Genomic DNA, 15,837 nt, shown 5'->3' on the forward strand with positions numbered 1-15,837 from the left:
TTGCTCCTGCATTGTAAGCCTTCAAAAATACCTTTTATTTGTTGAATTTTTTTCTTACAAATTTTCAAATACTAAAATATTTATCTTCTGGAAATTGGACAGTTTACTCTTTTGTTTTTGTTTTCCTTTTCTTTTTCTTTCCTTCCTCTTATATGTCATGGTGATGGTGGTGATAAGTCCTGGCATGACATAATATTTATCCGATGCAGGCCCCACAATATTATTAACTAATGGAACCCTGTAGAAAAATTAATGGTGTTATCTATATTAATCTGTATCATTATATACATATTTATTTATTTGTTTATTTATTATCTATTTACTTTTTATTATTTATTTAATTATTTTTATTTATTTTGTATTTTGTATTTTTTTTTTCACTCATATTCATTTCTGACAAGACAAATTACCACTGAGATGTAAGAGACCATGCCTTTAGGGACACTCTTACTAGGGAGGTTAGCAATGAGACATCTGTTCACTTTAAACTTCAATTTTTACTTGTTAATACAGCAAGGGAAGCAGGATACAGGGAGTGTATTCCAAAGTCTATAACTTTGACGGAAGAAACTTTCAGAATTGATTTTCCAGAATCAGGTGACCTTTAATGTTAATAATAATATTCGTTTTGAAATAATAAATGTCTGTAAGAATTAATGTTATTCAAAAACAAAAAAAGAAAGTGATTCTTTTTCTATAAAACTAATCACCATTGTTGACTAAATATTCTTTAAATAAATAAGACGGATTTGTCTTTTGATTATTTATTTAAAACTAGCAGACCGCCTAGCGTTGCCCGGTCGTAAAATATGCATAAATACATTTTAATCAATATAGAAACTGAGATACGTGCATCCCTTGCCAAAATTTCACGAAAAACACTCATCTAACTTAAATCGCTATCAATAATTTCCCCCATCTTTATCTGTGTCTAAACCTAAATGTAGATTCCATGAACAAAGTTTCTTTCTTAGAACTGCACGTCTGTGGAACTCTCTTCTGTTTCCCCTACTTTCCAACTGATTACAATATGGTCATCTTCAAGTCCAATGTAAACAAGTTCTTGATGAGCTATCCCTTTAAGTAATCCAATTTACCAAATTTCCACTACTAACGATTACTACGATATTGTCCCACTGACTACTGTACACTCATTAACCCTTATCCTCAAGTGGCCTCCGGGCCTTGATAAGTGGTGACTCCTTTGTATCGAAACCCAAACATGAAGACAGTGAGTGAAGTATGATAACCATGATACGATCTTTAAAAGATGTTTTCAAACTACTTATTCTTAACATAAATAATCTGTAATGTAAACTATTCACGCATGCGCATTCATGAAACAGTTAACAAACAGATAAAATCCAATGATCCCCTCACTCCAAATACCAATTTTTCATTTTTCATCCTTTAGCAACTCTTTTTTCTAGATGAAAATGGATTTAAAAATTTTTTCCACATATCTGAATATCCTATATACCAAATTTCAAGTCTGTAGATCAAAAATTCATTGAGTATGTAGGTTGAGAAGTGTCCTCACACACACACATATATTCTCACTTTTATAGGTCATGGATGATAGCAATGAAAAAATTTTTAAATCATAAATTTTTTGTCTACTCAAGGCAAAAAAACAAATATCTTATCAATAAAACAAATGTCACTTTTATTTTAAAATTATACGGCTTTAGTTGACAGGATGATATAAATTTGATTTTGGAACAATTCATTTTTAAATAGGTAAAGTTGGAATTCGTATTATCTATATATTAATACGATAGCATGTGTGTTATTTTCTGTGTCATGCTTATATCCAGGTCATTTAATTGTTATGTACTTCCATTCTTTGTAATAAATAATTTTACAAAGAATTCTTCATAAGTTTTGGTTTTGGTTTCGATTATAGCTAATGGTACTTAAGTCATCTATTTTTTTTATAAATAATTTTACCAAGAATTCCTCGTAAGTTTTGGTTTCGGTTTCGATTATAGCTAATGGCACTCCAATAATCTATTTTTTTAAAAACAATTTTATCAATAATTCTTCATAAGTCTTGGTTTCAGTTTTAGCTGATGGCATTTTAGTAATTTATTTTTTTTTATAAATAATTTTATCAAGAATTCTTCATAAGTTTAGGTTTCGGTTTAAATTATAGCTAAAGGAACTATAGTTACATGTATATATTTATAAGTTTGAGATTCGGTTTCAATTGAAGCTGATGAGCCCAAGCCATATAGATATATTTTTTATTTTTGAAATCGCAACTTTATAATACATAAAAATCGATAAAACATTAACTCTATAATAATATATACGAAATCTGCAAGAATTAAAATATCGTATTTAAGCATATTTTATGACCGGACTACGCCGGGCATCCCTGCTAGCTTAGATAAATACTTTTGCAGTTTTAACAAAAGAGCTACAATAATATTAGAGCGTCTCCATTTACGCTGAACATCTACAGAATGCCAACATCAATATATTACATATGAATGAGTCTCCTGTGGAATTTCCACAGTTCCCGCTAGTTTTGATTATTTGGAGTACTGTTCTATTCTTGAGTATTATTTTCACGTTTCAGTCAATATGACCTCTGACCTTCTTGAGGTGTATCGTGTCAGACTCGTTAGTTCGCATGGACTTTTAAACGAAACCTTTTATTTAATCCATATATACTCTTGTTCTATTACAATTGCGAAAATATGTAGGACTTTACCTGGTCATGGCTGACAGAATGAGACCATGCTACTCCCTGTGAATTAAATAAAGGGTTCCATTCAAAATTCTGTGCCAATTCCCAAGTTCAACATAAAAGATTCTCAAGTTTGACAAGACACACAAGAAGAAGAGCAGAGCTTTCATCGACCGAAACATTATGAAAATGACACTCAAGATGAGAACAGTAGCCCAAATAATCCAAATAATATGAATTATCAATCCTCATCTCAAAAATTCAGAAATATAAAAATCGGAATTCTTTACCATAGCAAGATCAGATTTATCACCAATCATTTTTTCTGCTTGGCCAATCTCAATTTTTTATGTGGGTGAGAGGTGATAACGTACACATGAACATGAAATGGCATACCATATTATTATATAGGCACCATCAGATCCTACTCGTAAAAAGTTGTGTTTGATCTTGAATTGGCTATTAAATTGTTTTTAAAATTTAAATTCTTTTTACAGGCTCTTTCCTAACCGACAACTTGGGGTAAATAAGTTTTCCAGTGTTCTTACTGATGAAGAAGCACAGGTGTGTATTTTTATTATTATTTTAGACACTCTTAAACACTAGATTCTACAGGGTCTTTATGTTAAATATTTAGGCCGTGTGTACCAAGAAATCATTTTGACACCTGACACCTGCAAGAAACAACAAAATAATTATCAAATGTACCAAAAGGTCATTTGAATAAAAATTATGAACCTGGTATCTAGTTTAATACCTAGACTGTGCTTACTGAGAAGTCATTTTGACAAAACTAATAAATTTGAAATAAATATAAAATAATTATTAAATGTACCAAAAAGTCAGTTGAATAAAAATTATGAACATAATACCAGATAGATACAACAAACTTGATCAATTGTCAAAAATAAGATAAGTTAAAAGTATGATATTTGAAAACTCATTTTTGGTAAAAAGTTACACAGGTGTAATCAAATCATGCCAAAATCAGGTTAATTCAGTGAAATGACAATGGCTGAATTAAAAAAAAAACCTAAGGTGGAGCTACGGTGACACTACAATTTCAAGAGAGTGTTTCAGAAGGTCACAAATAGTTATATAATAACAACCGAAAAAGAATATCATTGTTGGTTGACGATTTGGGTCCGAGAAGAATCAGCCAATCGGATTTTGTCTGTGTCTATCCCTCCAAACAACTAACCATCCATCCATCACAATAATCACCGACAATAATGATATGCTGTTATATTTTTATATATCAGTGTGTTGTTATTTTTTTAAAACTCAGCACAAATACATTAAAGCTTTCTCCTGCAGAGAAAGTTGGTGCTATTCAGTCTTTAGTAAGAATTATAACAAGGGAGATGAGGGAGGGATCTTAAAAGTGCATATATATTTTCTACTAGCTATACCCAGTCCCACGTTGTTGAGGCTCAATGTGGTTAAACAAAAGAAGAGAAATTGCATGTTTCTTGTATGCGTAATTTCACAATATTTTTCAATACACAATATGTTTGATTGTTTGATTTTGTTTTTAATCTTAAGAAAATTATTTATCTTAGTGTCTATTTTCTTCTGTCATGTGTGTGTATATGTGTGTTTTAACCTGTGAGCAATCAAGAAAACAAATCAACAAAACAATGATCTTGTTGATTTTCTGTTTAACTCAAGATGAATCTACCAATGCTTAGAAACTCAATTAGACTAGAAAAGCAAAATCTGAAAAAGGGCCTAGAAATTACTTTAGGAAGTATAGAATGTTAAGAGCCGGCATTCATTTCAGACTGTACAAGTGATCCATACAGAAGATTTTTCAGGTGGATGCCCATTGAATTAGACTATTAAATTTTTAGAGCAAAAACAAAATGGCGTCATGGTCGAAAATGCAGAATTATAATATGATGCAGCTTCATATGTACTTAAGATAATTTCATGAAATTTGCTGTAGTTGAAGATATTATCACGTGTGATGCATGGTGAACTTAGTTCAGACAGATTCCCATATTTTTATACATTTAATATGATTTTATCATTTTATTATTATGATTTATTATTACTTTGTAGTCAAATCAAATATAAAAACCATTGTGAAAACGCTTAATTATTATTAGTTCGGACAGATTCCCATATTTTTATACATTTAATATGATTTTATTATTATTATTATGATTTATCATTACTTTGTAGTTAAATATAAAAACCATTGTTAAAACGCTTAATTATAATTAGTTCAGATAGATTCCCATATTTTTATACATTTAATATGATTTTATTATTATTATTATTATGATTTATCATTACTTTGTAGTTAAATATAAAAACCATTGTTAAAACGCTTAATTATAATTAGTTCAGATAGATTCCCATATTTTTATACATTTAATATGATTTTATTATTTTATTATTATGATTTATCATTACTTTGTAGTTAAATATAAAAACCATTGTGAAAACGCTTAATTATAATTAGTTCAGATAGATTCCCATATTTTTATACATTTAATATGATTTTATTATTATTATCATTATGATTTATCATTACTTTGTAGTTAAATATAAAAACCATTGTTAAAACGCTTAATTATAATTAGTTCAGATAGATTCCCATATTTTTATACATTTAATATGATTTTATTATTTTATTATTATGATTTATCATTACTTTGTAGTTAAATATAAAAACCATTGTTAAAACGCTTAATTATAATTAGTTCAGATAGATTCCCATATTTTTATACATTTAATATGATTTTATTATTATGATTTATCATTACTTTTCAGCCAAATCAAATATAAAAACCATTGTGAAAACGCTTAATTATAATTAGTTCAGACAGATTCCCATATTTTTATACATTTAATATGATTTTTTTATTATTAATATTATTATTATGATTTATCATTACTTTGCAAATCAAATATAAAAACCATTATGAAAACGCTTAATTATAATTAGTTCAGATAGATTCCCATATTTTTATACATTTAATATGATTTTATGATTTTATTATTATGATTTATCATTACTTTGTAGTTAAATATAAAAACCATTGTTAAAACGCTTAATTATAATTAGTTCAGATAGATTCCCATATTTTTATACATTTAATATGATTTTATTATTATGATTTATCATTACTTTTCAGCCAAATCAAATATAAAAACCATTGTGAAAACGCTTAATTATAATTAGTTCAGACAGATTCCCATATTTTTATACATTTAATATGATTTTTTTATTATTAATATTATTATTATGATTTATCATTACTTTGCAAATCAAATATAAAAACCATTATGAAAACGCTTAATTATAATTAGTTCAGATAGATTCCCATATTTTTATACATTTAATATGATTTTATTATTATGATTTATCATTACTTTGTAGTCAAATCAAATATAAAAACCATTGTGAAAACGCTTAATTATAATTAGTTCGGATAGATTCCCATATTTTTATACATTTAATATGATTTTATTATTATGATTTATCATTACTTTGTAGTTAAATCAAATATAAAAACCATTGTGAAAACGCTTAATTATAACAAAATCACTCATCTTTCTATTTATGATCATGAAATTTTGAAGATGCTCTCATGCTACGACAACAAAAAACGTGAAAATATCTCGTCTGAATCATCATGGACACAGTTCAAATGATTTCGACGAGTTCCCTCAGAACAACCACAACTGGCAGTGCATCTCATTTCCTTCAGATGACAACTGCATCTTTGAAATTCACTGTTCTTGCACTGGCATTTTGTGAGTTTAAGGTAAACCTCTGGCAATGGTCTATCAGATGAGGAAGTATATTTCCAGTTGTGCCATCGTGGTTCCATACATTTCCAACCAGGGAAATATGTCTGGCTGTGCGATCAGTGAAGAGAGCCAAATTGTACACTGATGATGTGCTTGCTGAATGTGAATCTTCAAGGAAGACAAAGTTGATGATAACCTCTTTGGATCTTTGGAACCCTTGAGGAACGTTTTAAAATGCACATCATTGTTGTTTGTGTCATTTTCATTGTTGGAATATAGCCTGCAGATGAAGTTCTTCACATTAGAGTTTGTTCCATGAGTGCACCGCGCCCAAGCCTACCCAGTTAGGTTGAATGTTTCTAGACTGTTGTTTTGCCACAAAATTGGCGTGGGATCCGGGAAGGTTGTGGTGGAGAACTGGATCAAGGTCTACATTGTGTACAGCAACAAAGCTCTGTTGCTTCGCTATTCCTGTCTGGAACCAGGTCTCTCTGGTTAGATCACTGGCAAAATGAACAAGGAGAACAAGAATGTGTGTCTCTGGAACTAATGAACAGCTGCTCAAATCCAAGATTTGTCACACATTTACAATGTAAGAGCATTCTGGTATCAGCTTTGTTGTGGTTACACTTTGGGGAATTGACATCTGTTCCACGAGATGATTCTGCAGCCATCCTGTCATGGAATCCTCCAGAAGTCACGACTTCGTGATGTCCTTGTGTTGACTTTGCTTGACAGATCAGCTCCATGCTCAAAAAGTGTTCCAAATCTTGTTTGTTCTCTGGGAGGTCAATAAACTGTCTCCAATTGACAGGTAGTGGCACATCCATCCCTGTTATCCACTTTGCAACATATTGTCCGGCTTTTTCCTGTCTGTGGAATCCGAGTGGTATCCTTGGTGGTATGTGCTTCATGCCAATCAAATACGACATTGACTCTGGAGCACGATTGACTGAAGTGACTGTAGACTAAGGTATCAAAACGGTCTGCAAGTTATCCAAAATTGTGGATAGGCTTGCCAATTGCTGGACAAGTGCTTGACCATCGACGATCATACAAATTTTCAGGTTTGTTATTAGCAGTTGTTTCTCTACAGTTGTGCTTTTCTGGAGAATGTTGGCCAAAGCTGCTTTGTTTTTGGATCGTATTACTCCAGAGGTGTCTTCAAGTGAAAGTGGAACTGGCGAAAGTTCATAGCTGAGGATTTCCGTAAAGTCAACCTCACATCCAGCTTCCTTAGACACTGATTGAATGTGTTGTTTGTCATCTTAACCACAAAGTTTCCTTTCATGAACTCTTGGTGGATGTCAGAGTGTCTTGTTTCTAGGATCATGCAATCAGCAAGGTACACTGCTCTCCAGTGTAATTGACATGGTCATCTTGAGTAAACCAGAGTAACATTTTAGCAAAGGACGATTTATGCAAGCTCCAGTTTCCAGTTCTCTTTGCATGCAGGGACTGCAGTAAGATGAAAACCATCTTGATGTACATCACTCAAGATCTGGAAGTCAGTGGTTGTGTCTCTTGGAAGTCCTCTAACAATTTTATGATTCTGTACTAAACAAGTGCATCCTCCAGTGCTTTGATGTTGCTGATCACATCTCGCTTGTTATGTGCCTCCAAAGATTCTATGACAAGGACTGATAATGTTTGAAGGTCATCTTTGTCTACTTGGTGGTCATTTCCCAATTCAATGAATATTGGCCAGAGGATTTTTCAAACAGCTTCAAATGTGAGCTTGTGTGCTCGAATGGCTCTGTTGTACAATTTCGCCTGCATGTTGTTCTGAGCTGAAGACGTCATTACTGCATGTTACAGCACAGAAGAAATAATTTATAAAAGCGTTTAACTTGGGTAATATCACATCATATATACCTGAATTATTTGGACTACTCTTCTCATCTTGGATATTATTCTCACAACGTCTCGGTCAATGTTCATTGAGTTGATGTGTACATAACATGTTTTTGACAGGACATATAGCAAACACAAAAAAAATGACGAAACGCAGTTCCGTGGGGTTTTACATCTGATCAATAGGAGAAACATAGCTTTGGATCTTGTTTGTCACACACAATTTCGCCTGCAAAGTAATCTCCAATGACATATATGAAGTTCTTGTCAATGTGGAAGTCGCAAAAATTTTGTTTTGCATTCATCACTGTTTACCCATTGTATTTCCTTCTACAGCTGTTGGTCTAAAGTGATGACAGTAGATTGACCAGGATTTATAATGCTAGAAATTCTCAAGCATTAACTGTCCATAGCATGTTGTCTTCATGAAAGTGCAGAGGTCATGTTTATCTTGAGTTGGTTGAACCATGTCCACACAGGAACATCATCACTGTTCAATCCATGGATACAAGAAAGAAACCAAGCCATATCTTCATCAGAAGCTTTGTCACGCACTTGGTCATCTGAATTAAACATCGTTTCATTTAATGTGGCTGTAAATTTTGGATCCTTGCGAAAAGATTAGCGAGTCAAGTTCTCAAGCTGATGAAGTTCCGGAAGGACCGTCAAGGACTTGGATTTTCCAAGAGGAAGGACGTTCTGCTGTTGATGATGAGGTAGTCCTGTCTGGTACACAATCACCTGTGTAGCATGAAATGTTCCCATGCCATCCAAAGTTTCTTCAATAATGTCGATATTGTCAGCAACGTATTGACAGAACTTGTTCAGTGACACATTTGAAGGAATAGGTGTGTTGTTGCTTTCTGCAAATTTTTGCAGATTGCGAACTCCAAGAGTTGTGTTCAGTCTATGAACCTGGTCATAGCTGGCACAGTGGCCAGCATGGTGAACAAGTTCAATCAGCAATTTTGATCAGGTTACCTGATTAATTGCCAGACTAAGTCTGACAATTGATCGGGTTACCTGATTAATTGCCAGACTAAGTCTGACAATTGATCGGGTTACCTGATTAATTGCCAGACTAAGTCTGACATGTTTTGGTGTAAGATTTTACATTTTGAGACTGCATAGACAAACTCTCTGGGACAAGTTTTTCAGCATTTTCTTTCCTGACTGATGTGCCAGGATGAGGTTTGATGTCGTTTCTAATGTGTAACTCATAGTGGTGCAAAGTCAGCATCACGTCTGTCTCTGAGTGTGAGAATTGATTTGGCCTGAGATCATCTACAAATGTTGGTCTCCATTTCGTCAGATTTCTTTTTCAACATCTAAACAGCTATCTTCAGTGACTGTGTAGAAAACAACTGTGGTTGATGTGGATTGAGTTGTGGTACAAAGTCAATCTGGCCGGGAAGAAGTCAGTGCAGTTTCTCTTTGAGGCAGAATTTATTATCCTGGTATGGTCCCGCTTCAGTGCCAAATTCACTGACCAAGGAGGTCATCAAGCAATGTATAGATGTCATCTCAAGCAACTCCAGTAGATACTTCAGACATGACTTTGTCAAAGCAGATATCTCTTGGTGTTTGAGCTGTACTTGTATAGGTCTTGGATGCTTTTCTATTGAACTAGGCATAACACTGAAAATGGTACCTGGCATCTGCCACCGTAAGATCACTAACTTCTGCTAGACGACACCACATAACATGGTCTGTTTGAGCCCTTTCAAGAATTTTGTCAAAAACCTCAAAAGTGACTACTAAATATGTTTCTTTGCTGCTTTTCTTTTGGCAGAAAATGCACAAGTCAGTGTTCATAGTGGAAGATTTACTGCATAATGATGGCCTCGGTGGTGGACTCTTGGGTGCACTGCTTGAGGCAAGTGTGCGTTCATACTTTATTCTGAGCTGTATTAGTTTTAAGGAACTTGTGAAGGTAGAATAACAGTCTTTGTGATTGATGACTTCAGTCTCTTTGGTGATTTCTTCAAAATCAATGGCTTGAATTCTTTCAATAATGTGGAAGTTTACAGCAACATTGTATTTCTTGCATTCTGCAGCAGCTTTGCCAGCCCTTTGAATTCCAACCTCTCCAAGTTTTTTTGTAGGTCTCTTTGGGTCTTTCTTCTGACAGAAGAGGCGCAGGGTCCAATCAGTACTTGTATCAGAAGACCTCTTAGAGTTTTGGCTGCTCACACTCCATGTTGCAGCTCAGCTCAGCTGAGCACATACTGTCAGAAAAAAAGAACAATTAGAAATTGTGCAAATTAGCACATTACCCTACCCTAAAGAGCATTAGCTGAACTAATCAGGTGTGTTCATGCTGCATGTAATGTCTGCCATGGTATTCCTACATTTGATATGATATTTTCCAGACACTTTATTTATTTACTATTTGATATATTTGGTTATTAAGAATAAATTTCTGATGCATAGATTAAGTACAAGTGAATAAAATAAAAGATTTTAACAAAAATCACTTTTTGCTTTTGGTGGCCATTTTTTTTTTTGGGGGGGGGGGGGTATACAAACAATAATAATGCCTGAATCAATTGACATCCACCTGAAATATGTTTAGTAGCATTTTCATGTTTACTATCTAACATGGATTCCCACACCTGCCATGGTATTCCGACATTTTCCCAGACACTTTATTTATTTACCATTTGATATATTTGATTATCACGAATAAATTTCTGATGCATAGATGAAGTACAAGTGAATAAAATAAAAGATTTTAACAAAAGTCACTTTTCACTTTTAGTGGCCATTTGGGGGGGGATACAAACAATAATAAGGCCTGTATCAATGGGCATCCACCTGAAATATGTTTAGTAGCAAGCATGTTAACAATCTAACATGGATGCCCACACCTAACATTCCATATTGCCTACCGTGAATTTTAAAAATTTTGCCCCCAGTCTAAATGGAGACTTGTTGAAGTTTCAAAGGTTTTCTTTAGAGAAAGGCTGTTTCATGGGAGGAGAGGTCAATATCTAATTATAATTACTTCTCAACTTGTTTTCTAATTTAGTATTAAGATGGTGACATACAGACAAAGTTCCAAGGTAAGATCCACTTAGATTCTCTCTTCATTGTCAGATACCTATTGCCTCTATCACTTTCCTGATCTGATTGACAAGTAACTGTTCTGTCCCCCAACACGACATCATTTCTATGTCATATTATATCCATTTCTAGCGCGTTTTGTCTAGGGAATTGACCCGTGACCTCCTCTCCATCCTCCTCTGCTTCAATCATGCCAGCTGCAGCTAGGTCTATTTTTGTTTGCTGTAGCCCTCACCGAAAATTTATACTAGTTAACATAATTTCTATTTGCTAGCGTAGTGTCCCAATACATCACATTCTGACACAAAGTGTAGTACCTGTCAGGGTTCCATTTATGATTTTAAAAAAAATTTTTTTTTTTTTCTTTATTTGGGAGTTACCACTTATGAAGGTCTGAAGGCTACTCAAGGATAAAAGTTAATGAATGTAAGTTGGTAATGTAGTAATCATTAATGGTGTAAATTTGGTAGAATTTGATTATTTATGGGGATGGCTAAATAAGAAGTTGTTTACATTGGATTTGAATGCTACCATGTTGTATTCAATTGGGAAGCAAACCAGCAGAACAATGTTCCACAGCAGGCAGTTTTGGGAAAGAAGCTTGGTTCATGGAATCTATGTTTAGATTTAGACACAGTTAGAGAGTGGGAGAAATTGTATATAGTGGTTATAGCGAGTCATGTGTTTTGAGAAATTTTGGTAAGGAGGAACTAGAGATGGGAGTTCAGTCGAGCAGTTGCCATGAAAATAATGATAGAGCATAGATGGGCTCGCAAGATCTCTTCTGTGGGAAAGATGTTGCAGGGAAGATAAAAGGGCATCACTTACTAGGTTTCGAAGCCAGTTTTGAACTCTGTCGAGGCAGGATGGGGTGCTGAGCAGCTCCTGGCCAGATGTGGCAAAAGCATTCCATTTTAGGTTATACCTGGCTCTTATATAGATAGAGGAGTACAATGGCAGTGAGATACCTACTGGAGCGGTAAAGTGATCCAACCATTTTTCCAATGATCTTGGCAACAGATTTGATGTTTGTGTTCCATTTCAGATCAGGAGTGAAGGTCAGTCCGAGAAGCTTGTCAAGAGTTAAATAGATTCAATCTTTGGTATGATATGAAACCATTTCCTGCACTGAGCTTCCAGTTTGGGACTTTTGAAGTAAATAATTAACTAAGGAAACATTAGTCTCTCTTTCTCTGCTGGGTGAATTCTTTCTGAATAAAACTGTGAAGACACTCTCAGCAAATGTCTCCTTGTGTCCTCGTTCTTCATGAAAAGAAGCTTATTTCTACAGCAACCACTAGACAAATCAGCGACAAAAAAAAAAACTCTGACTATAACAAAAATGGAATAAAGAGACCACATATAAACACTTCACACATATTGCCATTGAAAATGTTATATGACATGAAATTGTATTCAGAAGGAAGGTTCTACTTTATGAGTTTTTGGAGAGTATATAATCACCTCCATCGTTTTTATTGATCTTAGGTTTATTCTGATTCAGAATCGTTATAGCTGTCAGAGTTACATCTGTGGATTAAATTGTATCTGTTCTTGGTCTGACAAGAAAATTCTTCAGCTAAGGGCAAAGTATATATCTGTTCTTATCTTATCTATCCTCAATCACTGAAAGGAAAATCCTTCTGAACTGAGGTAATTTTAATTTTTGTCTCAATCCAAAGTAATCTTTTATGGCTCAAAGCTGAATTTTATGATCAGCTCCCAACTTGGGAATGTAGATTCATTCTGATCCAGAGTGGTCGTACTTTGCAGGATCCTAACAGGAATTAGAATCTGTCCTTGATAAAACATAAAACTACATTTGGTATTTTTGGGTGTTTTGTAGCATATACGAGCATTTTTTAGTTACCATTAGAGTTGGGGCAATTAATCGGAATCAAAAACAGAAATCTAAAAATTCAGAATTTTTGGAATAGGTATCGAAATTTGAAAAATTTGAGTGTGCAGTTACTCCTCTTTTTCTTCTTCAGCAGTTTCCCACTTTTATTATGCAGTTCTTGGTATTATTGTTGTATTCTGCAAGATTTTTAAAGCTGCACTGGTTGGGCAGTAGAGGGAAGACAAAGTAGAGTTGCATTTTCGGTGTTGTCGAAGTTGGTGGCCTTCTTTTATATATTTATAATTATGTCACGCCATCCATAGTTATGTCCCTTGTCTCGAGTGGATATTCAATATGGCATGTGAGATGCACTAAGTGAACTAACATTGGTATCAGAGCATATTCTTTCATGTGACAGATATTATATCTGTTCAACTTACATTAAAACACAATTGAAAAAAAGATGGCATCATTTATGAAACAGCCACTTATTTTGCAGAATGGAGAAATGTACACCGAGTCGAAGCAAGACATAAGTGTATGGTCTATCTTCATTGATTTACATAAGGAAAAACAGGATCCAGCAATATTTTTGTCATTGCTATAAAACATACGAGAATGTGTTCGGCACTTAGACATCACAGATATCAGCTGAACTGACAGATTAAAAATAATTACAGAGAAGTTGGACAAATTATATTTAAGAGACGAAAACACAATGGCATACATGTCATTCAAGAAATTTTACTCTTACAAAAGAGCCGCTGGAATAAGCGTAAACGACTTTTTGGTGCGTTATGAATTCTTGTACCAGAAATTACGTAAATATGGAATTTCTCTGCTAGAGGGAGTTCAAGCATTTTTTTGTTTTAAATGCAGCGAATGTATTGGGAGATAATGAAAAATTAGTGAGGACAACAGATGGAAGTTTACAGCAATGAAGGAAACTTAAAAAAAATATGTTTTCTGATATTTCTTTATGGGAATGCAAAACAGTTCCTGCTATCAAGGAAGAAATTGAAACTGTAAATTTTAATCGGAATGGAAGTGTAGTAGACCAACTTGCAACAGCAGCAGGAGTTAATACTCGTGGCTCGATTTGAAATTAATTTTCTCCCTGGCGTGTCCAATCACAAGCCAGCTCTCAATCATGTGACCGAGTATATAAAAGGCAAAATCACAAACCCTCTTCCTCTTTCTTCCTGGCTCAGCAGTCTATTTTGTACTTTGTTTTTGAATATAGAATTAAACTCTATTTCGTTGTCTTTTATTCTATAGAAGTAAAAGGGAACAAAAATTCTATCAAGGAAACAAAACAGATCCAATGGACAGACAAGGTAGGACAATGTGTTCTTTCAAATATGGTTCTATTAGGCATTTTGCCAGAGACTGTACTGGTTTTAGTTCTAGAAACATTAACACTGTTGAGGATTCAAACTATGTACACGTCTCATTAATTCTGAGTCCTATTATGAAACATTCATAAATGATTCTGATATAAAAATGTTCAATCTTGTAAAAGAGACACTGGGTATGGCAGTGTTAGATTCTGCCTGTTCTAGAACTGTTACTGGAAAACTTTGGTTTAATGTATTTCTTGGTACATTAAGTGACTGAGATAAACGGTTAGTAAAGACTTTTAAATCAAATGGGACATTTTGTTTTGGTGATGAAGAGGAGGCAAAGGCAATTGAAGCAGTTAAATTTCCGGTAACTATAAGAGGCGTAAAAGGTGTCAGAGCATACATAGAAGCTGACATTGTCAAAAATGATCTACCCTTGTTACTAAGTCATAAATCAATGAAAACTATTGGCACGATACTAGATTTTAAAAGTGACAGCTGTAAGATTTTATGCAGATATATAAAATTGCAAAAGACAAATTCTGGATGTTATAGTCTTCCATTGACAAATATGTTTTTGCAGGCTGAAAAGTCACCAAACTTTGTGTTACCTTGTAAAGCTTTAAAAAATTGCTCTGGAACGGAGAAAAGAACAAAGGCTGAGAAATTACATAAACATTTTGCTCATGCATCAAAAGAGAAATTGGTATCATTGGTGAGAGGCAGCAAGGCCTTTCATGATAAGGAGTTTCTGGTTCTTATTAAGGACTAGTCTGGGTGCCTGGCGTTGCCGGGGTCTTTTTAGGTGTGTGTTGAGCAAAAAAAAAGTTGGGGTGTGTATAAAGATGTTGGTTGAGCAAAAAAAAAAAAAGGAAAATTGCAAGTGCAAAAAAAAAAAAGTGGTAGTAGGCAGGCAAGCTGAAACCCATACTGCAGAGGAGGAAAAGACAGTGAAAAAAAATCGTGACGCATTAGCTGTTGCGCCCATCACCATACCAGAAGTGATGTAGGTTTAAATTAAGGCTAGACAATCGAAAAAAGCCAATGACTTTTTTAAATATCAGCAAAAAAAGTGCCCAGTTGAGGATGAAGGAATTAATGTTTTTGTCCAATTTTTCGATATTTGTCGTCCGAAGGGTCGAGCTTCAAAATGATACTGATCTTATGAAAATCTCTCACCTGTGTTGAAAGTTTTTACAAGACATGCATACATACATACATACATTTAAACAGACAGGTGAGATTTATATTGTAGATGCCTGTGATTTGTGTTC

At 33.8% G+C, this 15,837-nt stretch overlaps 1 protein-coding gene across 2 annotated transcripts in view; it reads left to right on the top strand.

Moving 5' to 3' along the window:
- Window positions 1-15,837, top strand: part of LOC145252589 (opioid growth factor receptor-like protein 1) — an 82,795-nt gene that overhangs the window by 32,051 nt on the left and 34,907 nt on the right. For both annotated transcript variants that reach the window (XM_080112254.1, XM_080112255.1), the window contains one exon: window positions 3,193-3,259. In XM_080112254.1, coding sequence (XP_079968380.1) covers window positions 3,193-3,259 — 67 coding nt within the window. The remainder of the gene's footprint in view (window positions 1-3,192; window positions 3,260-15,837) is intronic.

Source organism: Euprymna scolopes, chromosome 29, assembly GCF_053919585.1.
Source record: "Euprymna scolopes isolate OS-2025 chromosome 29, ASM5391958v1, whole genome shotgun sequence".
NCBI classification, from domain to species: Eukaryota; Metazoa; Mollusca; class Cephalopoda; order Sepiida; family Sepiolidae; genus Euprymna; species Euprymna scolopes.